Source organism: Nuphar pumila, chromosome 5, assembly GCF_984573655.1.
Source record: "Nuphar pumila chromosome 5, dmNupPumi1.hap1.1, whole genome shotgun sequence".
Lineage (NCBI taxonomy): Eukaryota > Viridiplantae > Streptophyta > Magnoliopsida > Nymphaeales > Nymphaeaceae > Nuphar > Nuphar pumila.
The window spans coordinates 118,766,555-118,793,863 of NC_143253.1; the positions used below are offsets into that span (position 1 = coordinate 118,766,555).

The following is a 27,309-nucleotide window of genomic DNA, read 5'->3' on the forward strand; positions in this document are numbered from 1 at the left end:
TACAGAAGCGAAGCAGAGCACTTCTCTCTCTCTCAAAAAAAAAAAATGGCACCGGTCGAAGTCGCGAAGCAGCAAGCGAACTGGAGCCCTTACGATAACAATGGAGGGTAAATTTCCAACCCATTTTGATCTCTTTTTACCTTTCATTTTTCTTCTGCGAATTCGCTGGATTCGATTTCATGGTGAAACGATTCCGATCGATCGATTTTCACCTCCCATTTTGGTGGGTTTTTCTCTTTCTGATTTCAGGACGTGCGTCGCGATCGCGGGGTTGGATTACTGCGTCGTCGCCGCGGACACGAGGATGTCGACGGGCTATAGCATCCTCACCCGCGACTACTCCAAGATCTCCCAATTGTTCGTTCCCCACAAGCCCTAGATTCCTCTTCTTTTCCTTTTTCTTCTTGATTTTGGATAGCCTGCGCTCAGAACCCTAGTTTTGATTGCTTTGTCTTAGCTCGTATCTGTTCTTTAAGGGGCTTGTTCGAATCGTAGCTTATCGCTCTCTCGGTTTTGGTTGCTTTCCGTTCTGTTCCTTTGTTTGTTTTTTGTTAGCTGTTTTCGTATTCATGATCTCGAATGCTTTTCACTCGATTGAGAATTAGATTTTTTGGGTTTTTTCTTGTTTCTGACTGAGTGAAGTTTGCGGTAGGCGGATCTATTTGATGTTGGTTAAATTTATGCCTATATGCAGCAACTAGCGCACAGATTTATTATCAACAAGAATAAAATGAGAGGGTATATAATATGTCTTGGGAAAGCATTATGATGATATCTAGACTCTTAAATACATAGGGTTTGATCACAAAATCTCGTAAAAATAGAATATGCAACTTTCTGCAATATGTTCATGCTTAAATAGGCGTTAAAAGGCAAAACATCCATAAAGCTATGCCCTATTTATTGCATTAGGGCTGCTCGCGATGGTGGACTAAGAGAGCTATGAGACAGTTTGGCTGGCATAGTCTGGCATTTAACTACGTAGTGTCATGGTTGGCTTTCTCAGAACTCGGTATCAGATCCCCCGTTTGCAACTTAGTGTCTCGGACGAGTCAAAATTTTTATTTTATTTATTTATTTAAAAATATAACAAACTCATATATTATGATTTTATATAAAAAATCAAATAACCTAAGCTCCTAAATCAATCATAAAGACTAGAAAAAACAAGTTTTGCTAAATATGATTCATACTTAGCTAATTTTAACATCTAAAATGCAATATCATATATTTATTGCATATGCATTCATAATAAAAAGATGCTAATGATTCAAAAAAAATGTTTACTGAGCATTGGAATTCAGCTAATCTCAACATCTAATATGTATCATCTTATATTTATGATAGTGAAAAGTGAAGACATCATAATTAACTTACTCCATATGCATTCATAATCAAATGAGAAAAAAATTTAAATGCTAAACAAAAATTTTACAAAAGAAGTAGAACAAATCAACAAATAGATTAGATATAGTATGAAACAAATTTTTGAAGTACATACCTTTGAATCTCTCAAGCTGCATTTATCAAATTGGCAAGGTTTCAAAAATTTCATAACCTATTGATAAAAAAAAATAAACACAATGTTAGCCCTTAAAAATACAAATACCTTTTCCTGTTCATTACGTTGCCTACAATTTTATACTAAATGACTATGAGAGGAATTTAGCATTAAATTATTATAACTCAATCACAACAAAGATTAAAGACCATAAACAACGAAACTACATAAACACATTATATATAAAAAGTCAAAAAACAAGATTAAGATTAACAATCCAACACAACAACACTATAAAGTGTCAACAAAACAACATAGAAAAATGTTCAACAAAAGTTTTAAAAACATAAAGGTCATTCATCTTCTTTAAGCCCAAAGTCATCTTCATTCATATCATCATCAGCCCCACGACCCCCACCGTTTCCACCAAAAATATCATCATCATCATCAAAATGTGGCATTGTTTTGAATATTTCATCATCAAAATGTGGCATTGTTTTGAATATTTCATTCATGTTGCTTAATTCATTCTCCATACATGTTCCTTCAGAAAGTGCGGTAGAAGATCCAACACCAATAGAGATATCCATTGGTGTATTGGAAGTTCTAGTTCCAATGCTTTTATCAGCTACAAATTCATCATTAGTTTGATTCATTGCAACTACAAGCCTCTCCTCTTCTAAATTCTTAAGGAAGTCCTAGAAACAATTGTAAAAATACCAGTACGAGAAATTTGAAAGTCTATTAAAATGCAAATTGTAATACTAATATCATAGAATATCATATTAGTCATTTAAGTTTTAAAGGAATAAACATACCTCATCATTATCCAACACACCTTCATCTTGCATCACCCATTCATCTAGTGGACTTTCTAAAAAAATGTTGTCTAATGATATGGGATCAAAGTTGGAGTCTTTTTTGAGTTGCTTCTCTCTTAGACGAAGATTATAATGAACATAAACAAAATCATTTAATTATTTTGTTGGAGCCTATTGCGACACTTTGTATGAATTTGATCAAATGTGCTTCAATTATGCTCGCAACAATGATGTGTATGTTTGGCTAAGAATGTGAATTGCTATCTATGTCACATAGGTGCGGGTAGGACGATGCAGCACTTTAAAAAAACTTGGGTGCAGGGGTGCAGAAGGGTGTATATATATATAAGTTTTTATAGTTAATAGTAACACTAATGAAATAAAAAAAATTATCATAATATCATCAAATCAATTCATCATGCATGCAATAAATCAAATTAACAATCTATAATTTTATTCTTCATCATAAAAACTAACACCATAATTAAAACAACAAACAACAACTACGCCTTCATCCCAAAACAATTGGGGTCAGCGATATGAACCAAAAAAGAAATTCATTTTGGGTCTTCCACATGAATCCTTTTCCTCCAATCATTTCTATCCAACGCCATGTCCTCGGTGAGGTTCAAAGCATTCATATCCTTTCCTATCATCTCCATCCAAGTCTTCCTAGGCCTACCCCGACCTCTTTTAACTAATATATTTTCCCATTTCTCCAACCTTCTAACTGGAGCATCATTAGGCCTTCGCCGAATATGTCCATACCACTGTAAACGATTCTCTCGCATCTTATTTTCAATGGGTGCAACACCTACCTTCTTACGTATCTCTTCGTTCCGAATCTTATCTTTTATTGTATTTCCACACATCCATCTAAGCATCCGCATCTCAGCTACACTCATTTTTTGAATATGATGTCTCTTGGCAGCCCAACATTCCGTACCATATAGTAAAGCGGGTCTAATAGTCGTCCTATAAAACTTTCCCTTCAACCGCAATGGCATTCTACGATCGCACAGCACTCCAGTAGCACTTTTCCATTTCATCCACCCAACCTTTATCCTATGATTTACATCTCCATCAATTTCTCCATACTTTTGAATGATGGATCCCAAATATTTGAAATAATCATTCACCGGTATATCTTGCTCACCAAGCTTCACTACACTCCCATCACTACTTCGTTGCTTACTAAACCGACATTCCATATATTCAGTCTTACTCTTACTCAACTTAAAACTTCTAGCTTCCAATGTCTGTCTCCATAATTCTAACTTAGCATTAACCCCAGCTCTAGATTCATCAATCAAAACAATATCATCAGCAAACAACATACACCACGGTACATTTTCTTGAATTGATCTCGTAAGCTCATCCATCACTATCGCAAATAGGAAAGGGCTTAAAGCAGATCCTTGATGTAACCCAACCGTTATCGGAAAATTGGTTGTCACCCCTCCACAAGTGCGGACATTGGTTACTACTCCTTCATACATATCTTTAATTATACTAATGTACTTGAGAGAAACACCTTTCTTCATCATTGTCCACCAAAGAACGTCCCTAGGTACTCTATCGTATGCCTTCTCTAAATCAATAAAAACCATATGCAAATCTTTGTTCCTCTCTCTATATCTTTCAATAAGTTGTCTAAGAAGATGTATAGCTTCCATAGTTGATCTTCCAGGCATAAAACCAAATTGATTCTCCGATATCATGACAATCTTCCTCAACCTAGACTCAATCACCCTCTCCCAAAGTTTCATAGTATGACTCATGAGTTTTATACCACGATAGTTTGTGCAATCTTGTATATCACCCTTATTCTTATATAAAGGCACCAAAGTACTCTTCCTCCACTCATTAGGCATCTTATTTGTTCGCCAAATCAAGTTAAAAAGATTTGTCAACCATTCTAAACCTTTCTCTCCCAAGCATTTCCAAGCCTCGATAGGTATACCATCTGGGCCAACTGACCTTCTTGATTTCATTTTCTTCAAAGCCTCTGCAATTTCTTTCTTTTGAATCTTGCGCATGAAGTCACGATTTATCTCATGAAAAGGAATGGAGAAGTCTCCAAGATCTTGAGCATGACTATCATTAAATAGCTTATCAAAATAATCTTTCCATCTCTCCTTAATCTCCTCATCTTTGACTAAAACCCTTTGCGTTTCATCTTTGATACATCTAACCATACCCAAATCCTTCGATTTCCTATCTCTCATCTTTGCAAGCCTATAAATATCCTTCTCGCCTTCTTTGGTATCCAACTTGTCATAAACCTCCTTATATACCTTAGCCCTCGCGTTACGAACAACTTTTTTAGCTTCCTTCTTTGCTATCATATACTTCTCCAAATTCTCATTATCACGACTCTTACTTAGATTTCTATAACACTCTCTTTTAACCTTAATAGCTAATTTGACATCCTAGTGGTGCACCGCCTTTAGACTCACCCAATACCTCTTTAGCTACTTTTCTCATACCACCCGCTATCTTATTCCACATTGATTCTGAATCCTCCTCGAGACACCAATCAACTTCCTTAACTACCTGCTCTACAAACATTCCTTGTTTAGCTCCTTTCAGTGCCCACCACTTAATTCTAGGATCTATCCTATGTCTATCCCTTTTGCGGCATTGTCTAATTCTAAGATCTAAAATTAAGACTCTATGTTGTGTAGCTACACTTTCTCCTGGTATAACCTTACAATCGATGCAACAACCCCTATCTCTCCTTCTAAGTAGGAAAAAATCTATCTGACTCGTATTAACCCCACTTTTAAATGTTACTAGGTGAGACTCCCTCTTCCTAAACCAAGTGTTTGCTAAGATCATATCATAGGACAAACAAAAATCTAAAATCCTTTCTCCACTTTCATTTCTTTCTCCTATACCATAGCCTTCATGGATATTCTCAAATCCATCCCTACTAATGCCTACATATCCATTAAGGTCACCGCCGATGAAAAGCTTTTCTCCATAAGATGTCTCTTGTACTACTCCATCTAAATCTTCCCAAAATTGATGCTTAATGGAATCATCTAAACCTACTTGAGGTGCATAAACACTAATAATATTAATAATATCTGTACCTAATACTAATTTAATAAGTAAAATTCTATCACCCTTCCTACGGACCTCAACTACATTATCTATAAACTGACGACTCATAACAATCCCTACTCCATTCCTATTCCTATTTATTCCAGTATACCAAATCTTATATCCCCAAGGTTCTATCACTTTAGCTTTCTCACCTACCCATTTGGTCTCTTGAAGACATAAAATATCAATCTTTCTCCTACACATAACATCTACTAACTCTACCAACTTACCAGTTAAAGACCCTATGTTCTAAGTGGCTAACCTAATTTTATGGTCTTGGACTAACTTCTTTACCCCCACCCGTCCAACAAAGTGAGGGAACCCTTGCCTATTTGACACCACACCCGGGCGCCGGTGTGACGCGTCGCTTCTGGGCGACGACCTAGCAACCCTTGCACATTTATCACTGCCTCCGGGCCTAGAGAGTACAACGCATCGCTCAGTAGGGAACGCCCCAACGAAATTCTCATATTGGTTCATTTTCATAGGATATGACAAAGTTTTTATGCTGGCTGTCACAGGCCTACCACAACCCTCCTCCTTTATCCGGGCTTGGGACCGACAGTGTATAACTACACAGGCGGAGTTAAACACCATAATTAAATCAACCTAAATATATTATGGAAACAATCAAACAAGTAAAGCAAAAACGAAGTAAATTATACAGTATTATAATAAAAGAAGCAAACAATGCATAATTACGTACCAAAAGTATATCATAGACAATGTATATGACGATGAGGTAATGAATCCTAATAATTTTTTGTTTCATCATCAAATGCATCATAAGAATGAAGACCAGACTCAGATAAGTCAATGTTTGTAATGTTGAAATCATGCTCTCCCTTTAAGTCACACTCTTTTGGGTTTACATCCCGAAAATTGGATGATCCTTTTGTGCATTACAAAATACAAACCCAATTTGAAAATGTTAAATACAAGTATATTTAAATGCGGAAACTAAGAAATAGTCAAATAACTAAGAGAGTAATTAATATATGTATTCATCATTGGTTCGCGAAAGTAGTCAAAGATTATAATGAATATATACTAAATCCCCTGTACGCTTGCTGGTGAGTTTGTTTCTCTTCATGTTGTGGATTTCAGAATATGTGCTTCAATTTCTTTGACATCAGGATGAACTAGTAGGTTGAGATAGCAATCTCAATGCAAGATGTTGGAGAAGAGGTGTTTCTGATCCATACATTGATCATCATGTGATAAGATCTATATTTTTCTCCTCTCTCACTATTAATGCTTGTCCATATAATCTCGAAGATGAAAATTTTTCAAACTCTTGTGTGACTTGATTTAGAATGTGATTTTCGATTAATTTTTTTTCATATACATATTTCTATGCCTTGATAGCTCTGTGTCTAAATTTGGAGGGACACGACCAACACCACCTTCCTGCCACTTCTTTGCATAATATTTGAGATTGAGAGAATGTGCCATGCAATGCAAATGAGTATTGCTCTTATCTCATACTCTGACTAAAATTGAATGAATATGATTAAAAAATTATGAATCATCAAATGCAGGATTTTTTCCTCATGCTTGAAAACTACTTGTATTTTTTCAATTATATTATCCCACATTTCATAAACTTTGTGGAGCATGAGCTCATCCTTATCAACTTGTCTCAACATTTTCCAAATAGGTCGTGTAAACTGAAGGAAGTATACGATTCTATTCCAAAAAGCATCATCAACAATGAATTTCTTAATTTCTTGAGCCTTGACAATATCATCAACACGATAGAATGTCAAATTCTCATCATTTTTCATGTTAATCAAAGCATTTTTCATTTCGTTAATTCTTTTCACTATCACAATGATGAACACAAAACGTGTTTCAGTAACCTTCAACAATTTCATATCAGAATGCCTATTAAATATAGTATTAGCATGATGGTGGTTGACAACAAAATTCCTAATACTTTTGACAGTTTTTTCTAATTCCTTAATCCATGAACATAGTGCATATACTGATGAATTTTTCTTTTTCTTTGGAGTTGCATATGCTCTTGAGGGTCAGATTCAAGCTATGTGCTACACAGAGAGTTCAAAAAATATAAGGATATTCATTTTCGAAACTCAATGCTGCACTTTTACAAATTGGAGTGTTGTCTGTTATGATTTGCACTACTTTCTAAACACCCACTTCTTTTATTACTTCTATAAACAACCAATTCAAAAACTCAGCATTTTTATATTGCCCAGATGCATCAACTGCTTTTAAGAATACTAGGTCACTAAGCAAAGAAGCAATAAAATTAATCAGTGGATGCCTTTCAATATCTGTTCGCCCATCAGAAACAATGAAAACTCCATTTTGTTTCCATGAAAATTTCTTAATCTCTAGCAATCTCTTAACATTTGCCCTCTTTTTTGCAAGAATTGTTGTTCGTAGTTTTTTTGAGCTTGACGGTAAATAGTCACTCAAGTTACAATTTGCCAGTGAAATAACTAAATCCTTTTAATAAGGATTTTTAACTGTATTAAATAAAAGTGAACTAGAATAAAAATACCTCCATACTCTTTTATCCATCTCCTTCCTTCCATATGTATTGAGTGATGCTTGTATCGTTCCTCTTCCTCTACCTTCTACATCCATTTTTTAGCATCTTTTTGGTGGCTTAAAAAGGGTACACTAATTATACAAGAATCACTCATTGTATTCCTTTCATATTCATCTTGTATTTTCTTGTATTGTCTTCGCATTGCCTTATCAACTATGTCACATGAGTGCAGGTGCGGGTGCGGGGATTCGGCACTTCCAAAAAACCCGGGCGCAGGGGTGCGACAAGGGCAAAAATGTATATATATATATATATATAAGGGGGTTCAGGGGTTCTCCCGACGCGGGTTTTTTCAAATTTCATTTTATATACAGCTGCACGATAACACACCCATCTCGTCAGGAGAACAGTGAATACTAATAGCCAGCAAGGCTACCACCATCATTATCATTTATTATGGAGAGAGAAAATCCTTTACGAAAAAGAAGGATCAGCAAGGCTACCACCATCATTATCATTTATTATGGAGAGAGAAAATCCTTTACGAAAAAGAAGGATCAGCAAGGCCACCACCATCATTATCATTTATTATGGAGAGAGAAAATCCTTTACGAAAAAGAAGGATCAGGATTGAAAAGGCAGGAGCAGCAACAACTGTCAGCAGATTTTTTTTTTAAAAAATTTCGCAGCCCATTTCATAGGGCAATTTTTTTTTTAAAAAAAAAAATGGACCTAAATGATCCTGGGTGCGGTTAACGCACCCAGGATTGGGTTGATCGCACCCGGTGCCGCACCCGCGTCGAGTCGCGTCGACGCGGGTGCGGCACCCTGCTAGCCGAATCCCTATGACATAGCTCATCAACTCTTTTGCATCCTTAAATGCCATATCTTGATATCTTCAACAAATGAACTTTAACTCTTGTGTAAAACTCAACATAATCTCTCTCATAAAGCTTGCATCGAAATCTCTTATTTCTACCACTTCCTTTATTTTTTTCAAGCTTATCCATAAGTGCCCATAGTGGACCCCATCATCATATGTTGCAGCTAACAAACTTGAATCAACACTCTCACTACCACTACCAGCAACACTATCAACAAAATTTACATGTGGGGATGAGGATGACACTTCCTTTCCCTTTATCCGTCATGTTTGTCCTTAAAACAAAAAAAAAAAATTATATTAAAATAAAATTCATAGAGGAAAACAAAAACAATAATCATCGATGAAAATACATAACTCATAAATAACAAAAATCAGGAAAATGGGGGCCGAGGGTTGCAGAATTGGAGTTGATTATTTTTCTTGGCAATATTCGGCACTTGAATTGGGCCAACTTTTGCTCTCTCTACCAATTTGTTTAATCCTTTAGATGGGTTCTCACTTCAAAGAGTCCATATTCACAGAGCAGACGGTGAGTACACTAAGAAGGTGACACATGGACGTGAGGGAGAAAAGGAAGGTGTAGCCTCCTTCCACAGTGGGCACTTCACCTCCTCCTCCCACTTTAAATCACATTCAAATTGACACCATGTTCCACTAGCATCACACTTCAGTATGAGCCAACTCTCCGCTCACCCAGCAGAAGAAATAGAAATGCAAAGATCACCATCGTAGAAGGTGCAGCTACACAAAGGAACTCCACCAACAACCACAGTGGAGTTGACACTTTCACAGGAAGCAAAAAATTAATATTTTGTAATAGGCACCACTTCTGTAAACAAGAAAATAGCTGCCATGACAAATTATTTTAAATTCTAGGGAAGCTCATTGTTTGAGTTTTTTTTTCTTTTACAATAAGGTGAAACTTGAAAGCTCATTGTGAGTTTTTTTTTTCTTTTACAATAAGGTGAAACTTAGTGATTAAGCTGTCGCTGGCACAATGACTGCAAAATGTTACTACAATCTCATGATCATGACGGACAAGCAAACAGACAAAGGGAAGTTAAAATGATTTTTTTACATTTGCACAACTGAAAGGTAAAGTGCCAATGTCGTGATCCTCATATCCTAGGCTAAAACAAAGCAACAACCAAAGCTCAATGCACTACAACATCAGAGCAGAAATAGGGGACCCCTTGCAGAAAAAGAAAACCTACCAGATAGAGTCAAAACCTTCATGCTAAGGGAAACACGGGAACAATAGGTGGGAAAAAGAAACATGAAAACAGAAGTGGAGTTATGCAGAGAGAGAGGTATGCAGGGGTGAGGGTTTAGCCGAGAAGAGCGAGAGAGATTGAGGGAGAAAGATTGAATGAGACATACCTGGAGTCGCCGTGCCGGAGATGGCTTGGGGTGGGGGGGGGGTGGGGGGGGGATTTTTTTGCCCTAATCCCCCTCCTGCCCCATTTCTTTAGTTTTTTTTTTAAAGTCAAGAATTGGACTGTTAAGACCCTAGGTGCATTGACAACACCCAGTGTCTGTTTGACTGCACCGGGTGCCGCACCCACGTCCCGTTGACGGGGGTGCGGCACCCTGCTGGCCGAATCCCTGTGACTTAGATCGCTATCCTTAATTACTTACAATCCATTCCATACATTTGCCACCATAAAGCTACATGAAAATCTAAATAACCAGTAATATGATTATATGAGATAATGAGAATTTAAGATTAATAAGAATAACATTTACATTCTTAAATTGTAAATAAATTACCAGGTTTAAGCTTTTTTCATGTGCCAATAGCATTTGGGTATGCAAAATCATCAAGTGCATTCATGAAGGAAAAAAAGAAGAAGAAATTAAGTAAAATAAGATAAGAATTCCACATCTTTAAATATGACATTAATTTCTAAAGGTTCCCCAAACTCCTGAGCAGGGTCTTTAGGTTTCTCTTGCTTCTTCATTTTCTGAAAAATAAAAAGATAAAACACAGGTTAATGAAAAAACTAATAAGTTTTAAAAAGAACGCCCAATTGGAGTATCATATTTTTTCCCTAAACAGAACATAATGAAGTATCATATTTTTTCCCTAAAATTTTATTATACTTGAATACCTTTTCCTAAATCATTTGCAGTTATGCATTATCATGTTTAGTCCAGGTCTTCAGTTTTTCACTTTTTTCCTAGTAAGTGAATCTACTATTTGAAGCAGTTTAGCTATCAATTACTTTTCATTTCTTCAGCTGATACTTAAGACCATTAATAACTAAATCAGGTTTCAGAATTCAGATGAAATAAATGCTAGCTGTCCAGACCCGTTCCCCTCCACTAATGGTTTCCTGGTGAATATTTAATTTGGAAAAAGAGAAAACACAAGCATTCTACCAAACCTTGGGCCAAAGTAGCCAATATATCTAGACAAATTCAAGCACGCGTGAACAAAACCCTTGAAAAACCAACGTCTGACCACTGAATGCCAAAGTAACTAATGAATGCGTGAACAAAACAGTGAACTTGCACATATTCAAGCAAGCAATCAACCAAAGTAGCCAATGAATGCGTGAACAAAACAATGAACTTGCACAGATTCAAGCAAGCAATCAACCAAAGTAGCCAAGTAGTCAATGAATGCACAAACAAAATACAGATTCAAGCAAGCAATCAACCAACGACTGGAAAAAGAAAACAATATACTTGCACAAACTCATTTCCTTTGAAAATCATGTGACACAATAATCAAGAGCTGCGTTCGCATCCAAGATCGAACCTCACACTCACTCAAAACCTCACAAAACCCCCAAATTTCGACCAAGAATGCAAAAAAAACAAACAAACCAAAACATCTGAGTATATGAGGCTTGCCAGGAACCACAATAATGCAATTGATGCATCCCTGGAGACGCTCCAACCGAATTACATGTGATTTTGAATCATATGATATGTTTTATAACAAAGCCCCAACTGAGGAGGTTCTGAGTAACAGAGAGAGATAGAGATAGAGAAAGAGAAAGAGAAAGAGACAAACAGAGAGAGAAGGCTGCCATGCTTCAACCTGCTGGTTGAGAGAGAGAGAGAGCTGGGCAGCATGCTGCAGCTGCGGCCTACTGGCTGAGGGAGAGCAGGCTGCAGCCTGTAGCTACAGCTGTCAGAGAGAGAGAGAGAGAGAGAGAGAGAGAGAGAGAGAGAGAGAGAGAGAGAGGGTTACCCGTTACCTGATGATGGATGACCTCCTTCACCGCTGCCAGAAATTATGTCGGTCGCCGAAAAAACCTAGAATGGTGGCAGAGCTGGAGGCCAGATGAGGACGTCGGGATGGATCGTAAGAGTGGATGCCGGTGGTGGCTAGGGTTTCGTTCGTTCGATGGTTTGAGTGAAATCGTGAACAGAGGGGACGAACTTAAAATTCACCTTTTTCAGTTTTTTTTTCACTTTAGTTTTCATTTTTCAAAACTTGACCAAGTCGAATCAGTTTCAGGAATTGGCGCGTTTTGGATTTTTGACCCACTAATTGGCCGATTCAACAGTACATAAAATACACCTAACTTGGCCGAGTTGAATTGTGACTTGTAACTTGTCCGAGTCACCCGATTTTAGCTTTGAATCAGGCGATTTTTAGTGTAAATGAGTTATATTGTTTTCTTGACTCAGATAGGTTTCAATCCAAGTTGATTCAGTCGAGTCCCGAGTCAACTCGGCAAGAAATCCAGCCGTGCGTAGTGTACAAGATTTGTTTTAGAGGAGAATGATTGATAGGAGTGATTGTTAGGTTGCAAAAATTATATGACACGCTGGTCTAATTGAGAGGTGGAAAAGGTGTTTGCCTGTTTGGGCAATTGTTTTTTTTCTTTTCGGGGTGGGGTGTGGAGAGGGTAGGATGTGTAATGAGTTGTTGGTCTTACTAGCAGTAGCGACTTGTTAGGTGCAAAAGCTAAAAAAATTAAGTACAATGCGACATTCAAATAACAGTGTCTTTGATATCCGAACCATTTAGTTACTTGATTTATGATTGTAAACACCCTAAAATTTTCAAGTCCATTACGGACATTTCTTTTTGCAAATGCCAAAACCCCTGCAGGGCTGTGTAGAGTCTCACCCCTAGGTCCACCTCAGTCTAGAGGTCAGTTTTGCCTCGTTCAACCAATAAAATTACTGTTTTACCTCTAGGTCACCCGTAGACCTTTCATTAGCTAGGTTCAATCAAACTTATCTCAAGTTCAGAGAAGTTAGAATGTCTATCATTTCTAGCTCTCCTGAGCTCACGAGGACCGAACCCTCACCATTTTTTTTCATTTTCAGCTAATTTAGCTCGTTTTAGGCGAAATAACCTCATTTTTAGCTTAAATTCTAACCAGACTGTCCCCGAGTTAGCCAAATCCAGTAGATCCTATCCCCAGGAGTCTAACATGAGTGCATCAAGAGTTTGAACGGTTTAGTTCCAGTTCAAAGTCACTTTTCACACACTCAGACCTTAGTTTTAACTCATTTTAGCTTTTTTTAGCTCATTTGAGCTCAATATAGCCCAGACCGAGCTGACTCCAATTGGTTGAGCTAGTGTTTTAGCTTCGAATTTAGTTTATCTGAGTATAATTGGCTTTAGATTCAGTTTATTTCAATCCAATCCAGTTCAAATTAGTTTAGACCAGTCTAGTACCGTGTTTCTACCCCTGCAGGGTGAAGACCCAAAAAAATAAAATTATCTGGGACACTGTTTTCAACAATATTTGAACTGAAACAGACCCCAAATTCGGACTCAAATTAATTCTTTCATCTAATATTTCATCAATATCCGAGATCCAATCTATTTCAATTTAGATATTGGATCCAATGTTGGATTTGATGTCTAATTTCTTCCCAGACCTGGATTTTTATCTGATTCGTTCAGAAATTCATATCCAGAGTCCGATTTCATTCTTTGAACCTGGAATATCTCATCAGATATCCAGGATCCAATTAAGCAACTTTGGATCCATTTCAGTCTGGATCCACCTTCTGATCCGTTCAGGAGTTCAATTCAATCAAATTTCTGAATTCAGATTCATTTAACATCTGAGATGCAATTTTACTTCTTGATTTCTGATTCAGGCCCAAGATTCAATTCCATTCTCAGGAATTGGATCCAAGATTCAAAATCAAAATCCCAATTTTATTATAAATTTGGGCCTTTTTCTATTTTTAATTCTTCAAAAATCCATATTCAGGGTTCGATTCCCACTTCGAACCAAATTTCTTTCAGATCGAGATCCAGATCCAATCTTTTTCAAAACTTCTGATCCAGTTCCTTTTCAAAACTCAATTTTTTATTCTAATTTCAAAATCAATCTTTGGATTTTCAAATTCAAATCCACCATTTTGTAAAAATCCTTTGAAAAATACCCTGGATCCAGTTCAAAATTCAGTTTAGATTTCGAAATGTCAAAATGGATCCAGATCCAGTTTCAAAATTCATTTTTTTTCAAAATCAATTTAGGGATTTCAAATTCAAAATCAAAATCCAATTTTTATCCCCAATTTTAAGATAATTTTTGAAATTTCAGAAACCAAAATCAATGTTTTACAAAAATTCTCAAAATTTTAAATCTGGATCTGGTTTTGCCCAATTCGGATTTTATAAATCAAAAAATGAATTTTGAAGTGCAATTATTTCCAAAATTTCCCCTTTTCACTTTTATATTTCATTCTCCTTTTCTTAATTTTCAAAAATCAAAAATCAAAAAGCATTTTCAAAAGAGGGAAGCCTCTTGGCATTTTTATCAAAATTGTTTTTCAAAGTGCCTTTAAAAACCCCTTTGCTTTTAAAACTCACACATGAGCATCACCCACAAGGTGATGCCGTGTGTCAAATTTTTTAAATAAATGTCATTCTACCCATTTAGAAAATTGAAAATGACTCACATGGGCACCCTTTTACAAGAGGGTGCCACATGTCAACCTTTTTCACAAAAGGGCATTCTTGCCCATTTAACAAAATAGAAATGCCCACATGGGCTTGGCCATCTCCTTTTTGAGAATTTTTAGTCCCATATCTAAAGTTTTGCAAAAGTCAACCCCATTCTCAAACTATAAATAGACCCCTTGGGGGTCTCTCTTCTCAACAAGTTGAAGTTTGAGAAATTGAGAGAATCAAAGAAATTCTCTCTTTCTCTTCTCTTTTCCTCTATCTTTCCTTCCTCCTCCTCTCTTGGCTCTCTTGGTGGCTGAAACATAGAAGAAGAAGCTCAAGGTAGGCCCTCTTTCTCCCTTTCTTTTGATTTTTTTCTTTCTTTCTATTTTTTCAATTTCTCAAAAATTGCCCCCCCTTTTTCCCTTTTTTCTTGCATTTTCTTTCAATTTCGTGTAATAGGATTGTAGATCTAGTTTAATTTCATGTAAATTTTCATTCCTATGTTTTGATCAATTCAATTTGCTATTTACTCTATGCATTTTCATTTGAGCCATTTAGAATTAGGATTTGATCTTCAATAGATCAAATTCTACATTCTATGGGCCAAATCAATTTCAATTTATGCCCCAATGCTCTTGATTTCATTTTGTATGCTTTCATTTATGTTTTTGTATCATTTTCATTATCATCAATGATCTAGAATGATAGATCTCACGTTTTGATCATTGGATCAATTCAATTTTGATATTCTATTCCATTCAATTGTATTGAGATGATATTTTCAATTCTGGTCCGTTTTTGCCTTCATCATTTTGTATATAATTAGGTCTTATTTTGATCTTATTTTTTTACCACATTTTTGTTAGTATATTTTTGGGATCCACACCAAAAATCAGATCATTCTGAATTGGTTTGATCCCTAAAAAAATCGGAATTCAGACCCTGCTGTTTAGCCTCGTTCGGATTTTCTCTGAAATTAGGCCAACTTGTTGGAGTGATTTCTCCCTAACCAGAGATCTTTCAAATACGTAAAAAGGGAAATCTCCAATATTGAGTCTAGTTTTTTCATGTTAATTTTAATCAATTTCTATGGTGATTTGATATCGGATTTTGGCAAAAAATTGCAACTCTATTATACTGTGACACTTTTATAGTTCTGATTTTTGTCCATTTTATCAGAGTCATATCTCCTTAATGGGAGATCATTTTTTAGCTCTGTAAAATGGATCTTCTTCATCTGCATGTCTAGTTTTTCGTGTAAATTTTCATTCATTTTTACGGAATATTTCTATTTCTTTTGTATTTTAAACCGAAACCTTGTCTGTTGCAATCTCAGGCATTATTCTGACTTAAAACTAACTTGTTGCATTTATATCTCCCTAATGGGAGATCATTTTTTAGATCTGTAAAAAAGAGTTTTCTCTTTAAAATGTCTAATTTATGCACACCAATTTTGAGAATTTTTCATTAAGTTTTCATCTATCATTCGGGTCAAAAATCAGAAACATATTGAATTTTCTTTCACAGGATTTTACAGATTTTTGACCAACTTGATCAGATGGGATCTCCCCAATGAGCGATCATTTTTTAGATCTGTAAATTGGAAGTGTTTCATGGTTAAAGTAAGCAACTTATCCCACAAATTTGGTTGAAACTGAATCTGTTTAACCCCTAAAACTTGAAAATTTTAGAAACTTGTCTGTCAAAGATTAATTTCCTGATTTCAATATTTATTTTTCAATGTTTTAATCATACTTTGAGTTTTAAAAATGTCTTTTGAGATCTGTAAAAGGGAGATGCTTCCTTGAAGAGTTAGAAATCCATGAAATCAATTTTCAACTCAATCAGAGTTGTTTTAAGCTTTCATTCATTCCAAATACTCTGATAGGGTCGATTTACATATCTCAATTTTGAAATATCTTGTTTTACTTGGATAAAAAAAACCCAAATTCAGGTTTTCCTCCAAACTTTTTTTGCATTTTTCAACTCTAAGATACTTTTAAGGTTATTAGGAACCTTAAAATCAAATTTCATCAATTTCTAATATGTTTATGATTTTTTCTTTTATTTTTTGGGGCATAAAAGGCTAAAACTTGTTTTTTCTTCAATTTTTCAATAATTGAAGGAAATTCATAAAAGCCTACATTTATTTCTAATATGTTTGCTCATTTTGCAGGATTTTTCCTTTTATTTTCTTTTTTTTAATTATTGTAATTCAATTTAAGGGTTGTAATAATTCAATTAATGAGAAATTTAGTTTAGAATTATTGTGTGAAAATACAATAAAAGATAAGATTAAGAACGAGGAGATACGTAAGAAGGTAGGCGTTGCACCGATTGAAAATAAGATGAGAGAGAATCGTTTACGATGGTTTGGACATATTCAACGAAGGCCTAATGATGCTCCAGTTAGAAGGATGGAGAAATGAAAAAATATATTAGTTAAAAGAGGTCAGGGTATGCCTAGGAAGACATGAATGGAGATGATAGGAAAGGATATGAATGCTTTGAACCTCACCGAGGACATTGCATTGGATAGAAATGATTGGAGGAGAAAGATTCATGTGGAAGACCCAGAATGATTTTCTTTTTTGGTTCATATCGCCGACCCCAATTGTTTTGGGATGAAGGCGTAGTTGTTGTTGTTGTTGTTGTTTAGTTTAGAATGAATGAGCATATAGATTAGTTTTAATTTCTCATAATTAATTGTTGCACTTAATTTTCTTTTATTTTTAATTCACTATAGAAAAATACGAATGACACGTGCACCATTTAATAAAGGATAAATAAACTAAGGTTCATATTTATGGCCATACTCAGAATATGAATAATACTTAGAATTACTATTTTTATTAAAATACAATTCATTTTAAAAAAGTCATTTTATTTCAAATACATTTTCTTTCTTTATTAGAATCTAAAATAAAGATTAAATCAAAGTATATTCGTGACCATAGTCATAAATATATGAAAAATTAATCTTATTTTAATTTTATAAATGCACAAAAATTTATTTCATTCTTTATTGGAATTTAAATAAAGATTAAATTAGAATATGTTTGTGACCATAGTCATGAATATATTAAAGTTTTAATCTTGTTTTAATTCTATTAAAGAATGAAATTTGATTTTAATTCCAATTTCAAATAAATTCTTTTTAAATACATTATCATTTAAGATAGAATTACATCATTATTTTCCAATCCTTTGAACCTCACCAAGGACATGGCATTGGATAGAAATGATTGGAGGAGAAGGATTCATGTGGAAGACCCAGAATGATTTTCTTTTTTGGTTCATATCGCTGACCCCAATTGTTTTGGGATGAAGGCGTAGTTGTTGTTGTTTTCAAAAGTAAAGTTCAAAACTATTTCGAAATTGAATTTCAATTTCAAATTTAAAATCATTTGCAAATTCAAAATATTTTCAAAATCATTTTCAAAATCCAAAATAATTTCAATTTTGACTTCAATTTCAATTTTCAAATTCAAATTCCTATTTCAAATTTTGAAATTTTCAAATTTCATTACAATTTCCAAATTTGATTTAATTCTAAAATCAATTTTGAATTTTCAAATTCCAAAATGGTTTCAGTTAAATTTCATTTTCCAAAATTCCATTTCATTTCTCAAATTTCAAATTTTAACTTTTATTCAGATCCCAATTCCAAATTCAATTTAAACTTGAATCCTTCGTTCTGAATTTCAACTTCAATTTTCAAGATAAATTCAAAGTTCAATTTTAATTTTCAACTTCAAATCTAATTCTGATTTTCAATTTCAATTCTAAAAAACAATTTCAAAATCCCAAGTTTGATTCTGAATTCAAAAATCAACTCCAAATTCGATTTTCCATTGATTCAGATTTCAAATTTCTTAACTTTGAATTCAATTTCAAAACCTTCAATTTCAAACTTTTAACTCAAATTCATTTTAAATTTCAATTTCTCAAGGCAAAATTGATTTCTGAACTTCAAAGTCATTTCTAAAAGGATATTTGCAAATCTATTTCAAAATCACTTAGAAAAATCCAAATCTTCAAAGCATTTTCAAAAGCATACATATTTTCAAATTCAAAATCATAGCACAAGCATGATTCTATGTGCATTTAGGATTTAGAATAATTTCTTAGATAAATTTAGGCAAAACAAAGGCATAAATTCGATCCTTGGTTCAATTACCTCTGGTAAATGCGTTAGGAATGGTTGAACCTCGTACCAATGAGCGAATCCCGTCTCCCCATTTTCCTGCAAATTTTAAAACGGAGGCGAGTTATTTCAAAATCTATTTTCAAAAGGTCAAGTGAGACCTTGCGAGAGTTTTTCTCTTTCTTCCCCTAAAAAGGAATAAAAGGAAATTTTTTGCAATGATCACAATGATCCACAAGTAATATGATAAATGCTCCATTTCTTACTCTCATACAAAGCATCTTATCTACCATGTAATAAAAAAACTCCAGAAAAGTGGCTGTTTCCCATGTCTACCTTCATATCCTGTGGAATAGTTCTTAGTTTGAAGTACAAGAGGTCCATATCTTAACCATTGTCACACAAAAGGGCATTACCTCAACTAGCAGATAAAATTTGGTTTAGTCCCATCTCTTAAGAGCCATGCTGCATGGATAGTTTACCATGTTTGTGTACCATATTGACACAACAATACACCAAAGTAACGTTGCATCTTGGAATTGGTCAACACCGCTTCCATAACTTTATCATTTTTTTAACGGCCTTGATCCTTTATTATGTAATTACTTGTATTTTCTTTTTCTTTTAAATTTTTTCATTGATTACATGCAATTTGATTTTTTTAACAACTTGGAATTGTATTTAATTTTTATTGATCATAGTGTCTTAGAATTGTTGTTCAAGAATTTAAATTTAAGATGATCGTCATGCTTTATTGTTTTAGCTTTTGAGTATGTATCGATCTTACACGTCATTATATATATATATATGTGTGTGTGTGTGTGTAAAATTTCCCAAATCTCTAGTGAGTTATAGACAGGGTTATATGGCTGTATCCTAGTGTCGTAGTTATATGAAACTTCCATGTTTTAGCAATGCCTTGTATCCATGTCTGTGTCTGTGTGACATAGGTTAGGAGATGGAATCAAATGACAAATAGGAAGAAGTGGATAATCAAAGGAGAGGGAGCCAAAGGATATGCTGATATCCGTATCTTGAACCTATTTAGGTGTTCTAGGTCTACTATTGTAGAAGAGGGAAATAGCAAGGTTGAATTAATGCTCTTCCTTGAATTAATTTAAGGAAGACAATCTGGCGAGATTTTAGTTGTTTTATGATTTAGTTCTCTGTGAGTTTTGAACAGGATCCTTCCTGTTTGTAATTCTTTATGAAAGGTTTTGAGTTTGTTGATCTTGTGTAGGATGTTTTTCCTTGGCTCATCAGTTGGTTCTTTAGGAATTGAAGCCTGTAACAGAAGTACATGTATGTTACCATTTTACAACAATAAAAGCTTCAACAATGGTGCTTCTTATATATATATATAATGGTATTTCTCCCTGTTCTCCTTGCCCATGAGCATGCTCTTATCCATATAAAATGGAAATGTCAGGCTGGCATATACTTCAACTGAACCAGAGAATATGGTTCTTTTTGACTCCCATGCTTTTTATGTAGCTAGAAAAATCATCAAATTTAATTCAGTTGTTTGATGCCAGTATATCTGCATCAACTTTTGCTTTGAAACAATAATTATCGCATCCTCTTTAGATCCCAAGCATGCAGCTGCTTTTGAGCGCACACTAATCACACAATCTCCATTTCTTTTTCCTTTGCTACAAAATAGATTGCCACATTTGTTTCATGCAACTTCATGGGAAAGTGCTGAGCTGGCAACCCTGCTGTAATCCTTTCCCACCATGAATTAAACAAACATCAAATCATCATCGTGGGAAAATTCCATGTTGACACAAGTTGGGCCCAGTTTTCCCACCACCTACCACTTTTCATGTGTAAATCCTTTCATACCTCCCTCCCTATGAAAGCTTTCACATGGGAAGGCTGAGCTAGCAGTATTTTTTAGAAATCCACACCCATTCCCATGTAAAGCCTTTCCTTTACATGGGAATAAAACAAATGAGGCCTATATAAATATTCCAGCTATATTTCCATATCGATTAGCTTTGCATGTTTTGCTATATGGTGAGTTCAATCCATGTTCCAATACTACAAATGTGACTAGTTAATGATTTCTTAAGTTCTTTTTTACTAGGTACAACACATAGATTTGCATGAAGTAACATAATCCAAAGTCAATTTGGGCAACAGTTTAAAGATTTTGTTTATGTAACTTGTGCTCTTTTGCTATTACAGAGCTGAAAAATCTGTGATGGCCTCTTCTGGATTCCAGGCAGATGTTAAAGCTCTTCAGAAAAACCTGTCTGCTAGACACTCTGTGAGTACATGGAAATGATTAGTTTGTGCTGTGTCTTTTCTGTTAGATTTAGTTGTTGCTCCATGGTGTGTTTGGGAAGCTAATTTCCTGCATTTGCAGTGGCAAGTTATTTTTCTTTTTTCTGTTCATTTGATTGCAATACACGTTAAGCAAATCATGGAAAGACTTGAGAATGTTTCACAATTCATTATCCAATGATAGCACTTGATTGTCATTACTTACACCAGAGAGGAAAAAGATAAATACTGTGTATGGTACATAATAAGCACATTTTTTGGTTCATGATGCTCTAGTTGTGATGTAATATTTATATGTTAATATCTGAAGGTTTCAAGAATTAATAGAAAAAAAGAGCATGAGTAGAAATATGAAATGACAGTTGTTTTGATAGACATCATATGTTTTCATTGCCATACTCTAAACAACCTCTATCAAAGCTAGTTTTTTACAGTATTTTCTTTTTAAAGGTACTATAAATATGCTATAAGAAGAGCCCTCATGGAGACAGGTTTAAGCTATAACCCATTACTAGCATCAGTATGATTAATCTGTTAGGACAATGTTCTCAACAAGCTAATATTCAACTCTTTTATGTTGCTATGGAGGTGGTTGAGAGATCTGCTAGGGTTGAAATTAAAAAGCTTGTTTTACCTGAAGCTTAAATTATTGTATATTTTTTTGCTTATCTCTGGAACATAACCTGTCATGATTTATATATTTCTTCCGTGATGCTTCTATATTGTTATCCATGATGTGCATACTGTTCTCTGTTTGAAATGACCCTTAAGCTTATGATTTTCTTTGTTTTCTTTCTAGAACTTCCTGCATTTGCTTTCGTTATTGTGTCATGCATTTGCAATGATGTTTTGATCCTTGGTTTGCATCTTGTGGGCTGACATTCCTTTTGCTGTAACAACTCTGAAACAGCTCTCCACTTTTTTTCACGTTGCCATTATTTTGGAAAATCTTTTTGTCTTGGTATCCAGATGAAGAAATATCCCCTATGGGAATGAGTTGAACACGTCTTATTTAGAGTGGTGTCTCCTCACCACTTGGTTGGAGGTTTGGAAGGATCAAATAAACTGATGTAGGACTTGTTTCCTGATTTTTGCTATCTGATTGTGTCATGCATTTGCAATGATGGCTTGATCCTGGTCTCTGTTTGTGGCCTGACCAAGGTTGCCAAACTAGGAAGCGGAAACAAGAAACGATACGAGAAGCGGAAGTGAGAAGCGATGCATTTTAAAATGTATAGGAAGTGGGAAGTGAGGAATAAAAAAAGCAATATAAGAATTGAATGAGAATCAAAATGAAACACAAATAAAAACTAAAATAAAAGTGACTATTCTTAAATTTCATGATTTTTTAGTGTAATAATTAAATTTTTAACAAAATCTAAAAATGATGACTACCAATCTAGAGAAAGCACGTGGAAGTGAGTGAGAAGGTAGATAGGAAACACATAAAAAACATGAAAAGTAGAGTGAGAGAATATATAATAAGAATAGATGAAGCATGTGGAAAACATAGGAGAAGCATGGGATAATTGAGATTCTCGTCAAGTTTTGGAAGCGAGGAGGAGAGGAAGAAAACTCTGGGCCTGACGTTCCTTTTGCTTGAACAACTCTGAAACAATTTTTCACTTTTTGTCATGTTGCCCTTATTTTGGAAAATCTGTTTTGCTTTGGTTAGCAGAGGAAGAAAACATCCTCTGTGGAATGAGGGAAGGGGGGTCTGTTATTTGGAGTGGTGAATGTTTGGAAGGATCCAGTCAACTGATCTTTGTTGGAAAATTAAGCCATCACTTTTTTTTTCACTTATTTCTTCACATGTTTATCCACTAAGTGATCAACCCTTGGGCCAAAATAAAATAGCCCAGAGAATATTAAATTGGTTGATCTTTCCCTATCAATAGCTTGCATCTTTGCATCAATTCTTTTCGGGTGACACCTACTCAACTTTTGCCACTCCGCTTCCTTCTAATAAATTATTTTCACTTGATACAGAGAAAACTGAAGGCCTGATCCTTTGTAGTAATTCTGTGGCACTGATACTGAATTACCATTCTTCTTACAATTCATTTAGTGGTTGATTTGCTTCTTGATTTACCTTCATTTTATTTGTACATGAATGTCTTCCATCTACATGTAGTACACTGCAAAAGAAAATCAGATTCATAAAACATGTTTAGATTTAATATTTTCTATATAGTACTCTCTATGGCTACCTTAAATTCATGGGATTTTGATTTTCATCTTTTTTCCTAGAATTATAGATGTGCGTCTCTTTTTAGAATAGATTTCTGAATGTACAACCTTACAAGTCATGGAAGAAGGCAGAATTCTTCAGGAAAAGATAATAAAAAAGGATAAAGGTCTATCTAAAGCCAGTCTAAAAGAAACGTGAAAATGAAAAAGGAGGGAAAAGAAAGAAACCTGTTTGGCAGCTTATTATTCTTGGGCTTGCATTGACTTAAGTTGAACTATTCTTGAATTTTGAGCTATTCCATGTCTGGAATTCTGTTAGGTTGTAGTATAGTTGTTTTTCAGGAACCTAAGTCTCTTGTGTGGACTCTTAAATATATCTTATCTAGTGAAATGTCAGCATGGACAGGCTCGCTTTCAGCGTGTACAGAGGGGCACACCTCTTATGCAATTTTTGCTTGAAGCTTAAATTTACATTTTAAAAGTAGGCCTTCTTAGAGATGACTATGAGCTAGAAAAGTTATTTAATTGGAATGTATATTTTGCTTAGTTTGGACAAACTGAGGTACACGGAAGAATGCTTGAACCAAAATATAATGCCATCCTTGCTAGCAGCTCCACTTGTGTCTAGGAATCTCTTTTACTAAAGATTGTCTCCCAGTTGGATACTTACCTTGGCATTGGTTTTTCTCTATTGTAATGTTATGTGCTTCCTTTGCTCCATCTGGTGGTTCTCATGCAATTTTCAGCTTCTGCTCTCAGTGCTCATGTACACATGCATTTGCTTACTCACATTGCTCTTGTTAGCCTACACATTATGTATATTATACCATGATTCTAAATTTTTTAAAGATCGAGTCAATCTTATCTTCACAATTGACTGTGGGCAATCTAACTATCTTAAAGCAGTATCCAAGTCTACCGCGGTTTCACAAAGCATCTGCAAATTCTTTCTGCTTTGCTAGATCAAGATCCCATAATTCACTAAATATTTTTTCCTGGAAATTTGTGATCTATGCCTTGTCATCATGCCTATTTGCCCTCACATCCACCGTCAAGTAAATCTGATACATGACTTGGTGCAAGAAGCTTCATTGCACAGGGTTAAGCATGGTCAAAGTTGTGCTGACCATGGTTAAAGTGTGTCCAACCAGATCCATCTCAAGCATAGTCACAGATATCATTGATAATTTGGAAAGGTTTCCATCTTGTCACAATATTTTCAAGAGTTATAATACAACTCTGTACACGCATGATACTTTTAAAATATTGTCTATTTTTAAAATATCACTATTTGGTTTTGATTTTAACACTTTTAGTTTTTTATATTTTTAATCTTCACCTTATATGTTTTAAAATTTTATATATGTTATTTTCTGAGAAAATCAAAATTTCTAGGGCACGTTTGGAAGCAAGAAAAACTCTCATAGGAAAAGAAAATTTTGCCTAAGAGAAGTTTTGATATGATAACTTTTCTAAATGAGAAGTTTTCACTTGTTTGTCTAGCGTGAGAAAAACAGTGAGAATATGTAAAAAAATGAGAGAGGGTCATCAGCCCCCTCTGAGAGAGAGCGAGAGAGAGATCTGAAAATGGTGGTGGGTAGGAGGAAGATGAAGATGTATGAAGCTCTTCTTGTGACAACCCCATGGAATAAGGTGTGTTGAGGGTGAATGGTTGCCTTAATGCAAAAAGAATTTTTGATAGGAAAAATTCCTCCACCGCCCTCCCCCTCACCCCCCCCCCCCCCCCCCAAACTTTGCTTTCAAAAATTCTCTCGTTTGGAACGGTTGGAAAAGTTGCCATTTTTTCTTTCCTACATTTTTCCTACCATTTTCTCACTTTCAAACATGGTTGGTTCTTCCTTGCCATGAAAGTCTTTATACCTGTAACCCTATGCCACATAGACACGGCAACCCAGCATTCGTACCCATGTCGACGCGGCTCGACACAGGTACCGGTACTGGATGCAGCATGGGTATGTGCTGGTCCGGATCAGGTCGTGTCCAATCCTGACCCAAACTTTTTGTTTTTTGATGTCGGTGCAGGGAGGAAGAAGAAAGAAGAAGAAGAAAAAGAAGGAAAGGAAGATGAGGAAGAAAAATAAAAATAAAGAGGAGGCAAAGGAAGATGGGGGAAGAGGAGAAGGAAAAAGAAGACGAAAGAGGAACAGGAAGAGAGAGCAAACCCTCTTCAACCTCCTCCTTCCACTCTGCCTGGGAGAGAAAGAGGGAGTGTACCTCTTAGGGTGTGCCTGTTTTTCTTCTTCTTCCTGCAACAATCCGAGAGAAAGAGAGAGGGGAAAGGGCGCATGCTAGAGAGAGAGCCTTTTATTTCCCCTTTTATAGAGAGAGAGGAAAGAGTTTGGGTCTGGATCGGATGTGGATCCAGACCCAAACTCTTTCTTCTCTTATATATATATATATAGCCGTGTTCCCGTACCCGCATTTTTTGAAATCGCTGTGTCGCACCCGTACCCATGTGACATAGCTGTGACCTTGATTCCTGATACTGATGTTCGATTTTGTTTTTGGATTCTGGATGAACACATGCATGTAACGTGTGTGTGTGGGGGGGGGGTTGCTGTAGTCATTTGCTGTACTCGGCCTACTAAGCGTCAGTGTTGTGTCTTGACAAATGCTTGTCCAATATGTCATTAACTATGATGTTTGAGAAAAGCATCTCTTCTCCCATTTTAGGTTATGGAAAAGCATGCTCGTTTGGCTCTCTTTTTATTTTTCTTTTTAGTACTTGGGAGGTTTCTTACTATTTTTTGTATTGCAGATATATCAACATCAACATAACAAACAAATGAGCTGCCCTGCAATGGCTCAGCTTTTGTCTAATACACTCTACTACAAACGTTTCTTCCCCTATTATGCTTTTAATGTCTTGGGTGGCCTCGATACTGAAGGTAATGTCTGTTCTTTCCATTCCAGGGAAAGTTATCCCCAAGATCAATTTATCAGGTTCTCTCTTTTCCCTTGCCAATATGAGTGTTTTGTCATTTCAGGAAAAGGCTGTGTTTTCACATATGATGCTGTTGGCTCCTATGAACGAGTTGGGTACAGTGCCCAGGGTTCTGGCTCGACGCTCGTAATTCCTGTTTTGGATAATCAGTTGAAGTCTCCTAGTCCTTTGCTGTTGCCTCCGAGGGTAGGAATCTTGAGATCTTGTCTATATGACTGTTTGCCACTTTGCTCATGATATTTGATTTTGAATGGGGGCCCTTATTTAGATACTTTGGGTGTCACAGGATGCTGTAACTCCTCTGTCGGAATCTGAGGCAGTTGATTTGGTGAAGGATGTTTTTGCTTCTGCTGCTGAAAGAGACATTTACACAGTACGTTTTTGAACTATTCTCTCTCTCTCTCTCTCTCTCTCAATATTCCCAGCTTGATCACTTAACCCAACCCTGTGTTTGGAAGGGCTGTTTGGGTAGAGATTGGTTTGAAGGTCAAAATAGTTCAGTTGGTTTCCTTTCCGTCTGCTGTCTTTGGGAGGCCAAGTACTTTTTTTCTCTACTTATATTTTGTCCACTTGACACTATGATGTGCAGGGCGACCGGGTAGAGATTGCTGTCATAAATGCATCGGGCATTCGCCGTGAATACATTGAGCTTAGGAAAGATTAAGTGTTGTGGATTGTTATCTGAACTTGCATACTCATGTTTTCTCTTTTGCTCTTGTTAGACTTTTGTAGACAAATGAGTGCACTATTGAACTTTTTTTTTTCGGAAAATACTTGTTATAGTTTTAAAATAATGATTCTTCTAATTGAAAATTACATTTTCCATACCAATGAAGTTCGGGAAAAAGCAATCGATCTGTTAAAAGTTTCAGATGCTTGTTAGATGCACGTATTTCACACTTCCAAAGAGATTAGTATGATCCAATTCCAAACGAGTCACTATGGTTGACGTTCTATCACCATTTTTGTCACTCTATGCTCTTAAATCGAAATCCAGTTC

General features: G+C 35.4%; 1 protein-coding gene across 1 annotated transcript; it reads left to right on the forward strand.

The window, feature by feature from the left end:
• On the forward strand, positions 1 to 27,156 carry LOC149838346 (proteasome subunit beta type-1-like). The gene is made up of 7 exons (XM_090007673.1): positions 1 to 107; positions 250 to 357; positions 21,056 to 21,137; positions 26,124 to 26,253; positions 26,353 to 26,495; positions 26,596 to 26,682; positions 26,899 to 27,156. The coding sequence occupies exons 1-7, from the start codon at positions 46 to 48 to the stop codon at positions 26,971 to 26,973; spliced, it is 687 nt and encodes a 228-aa protein (XP_089863799.1). The 5' UTR covers positions 1 to 45; the 3' UTR covers positions 26,974 to 27,156.
• Positions 27,157 to 27,309: the final 153 nt, after the last annotated feature.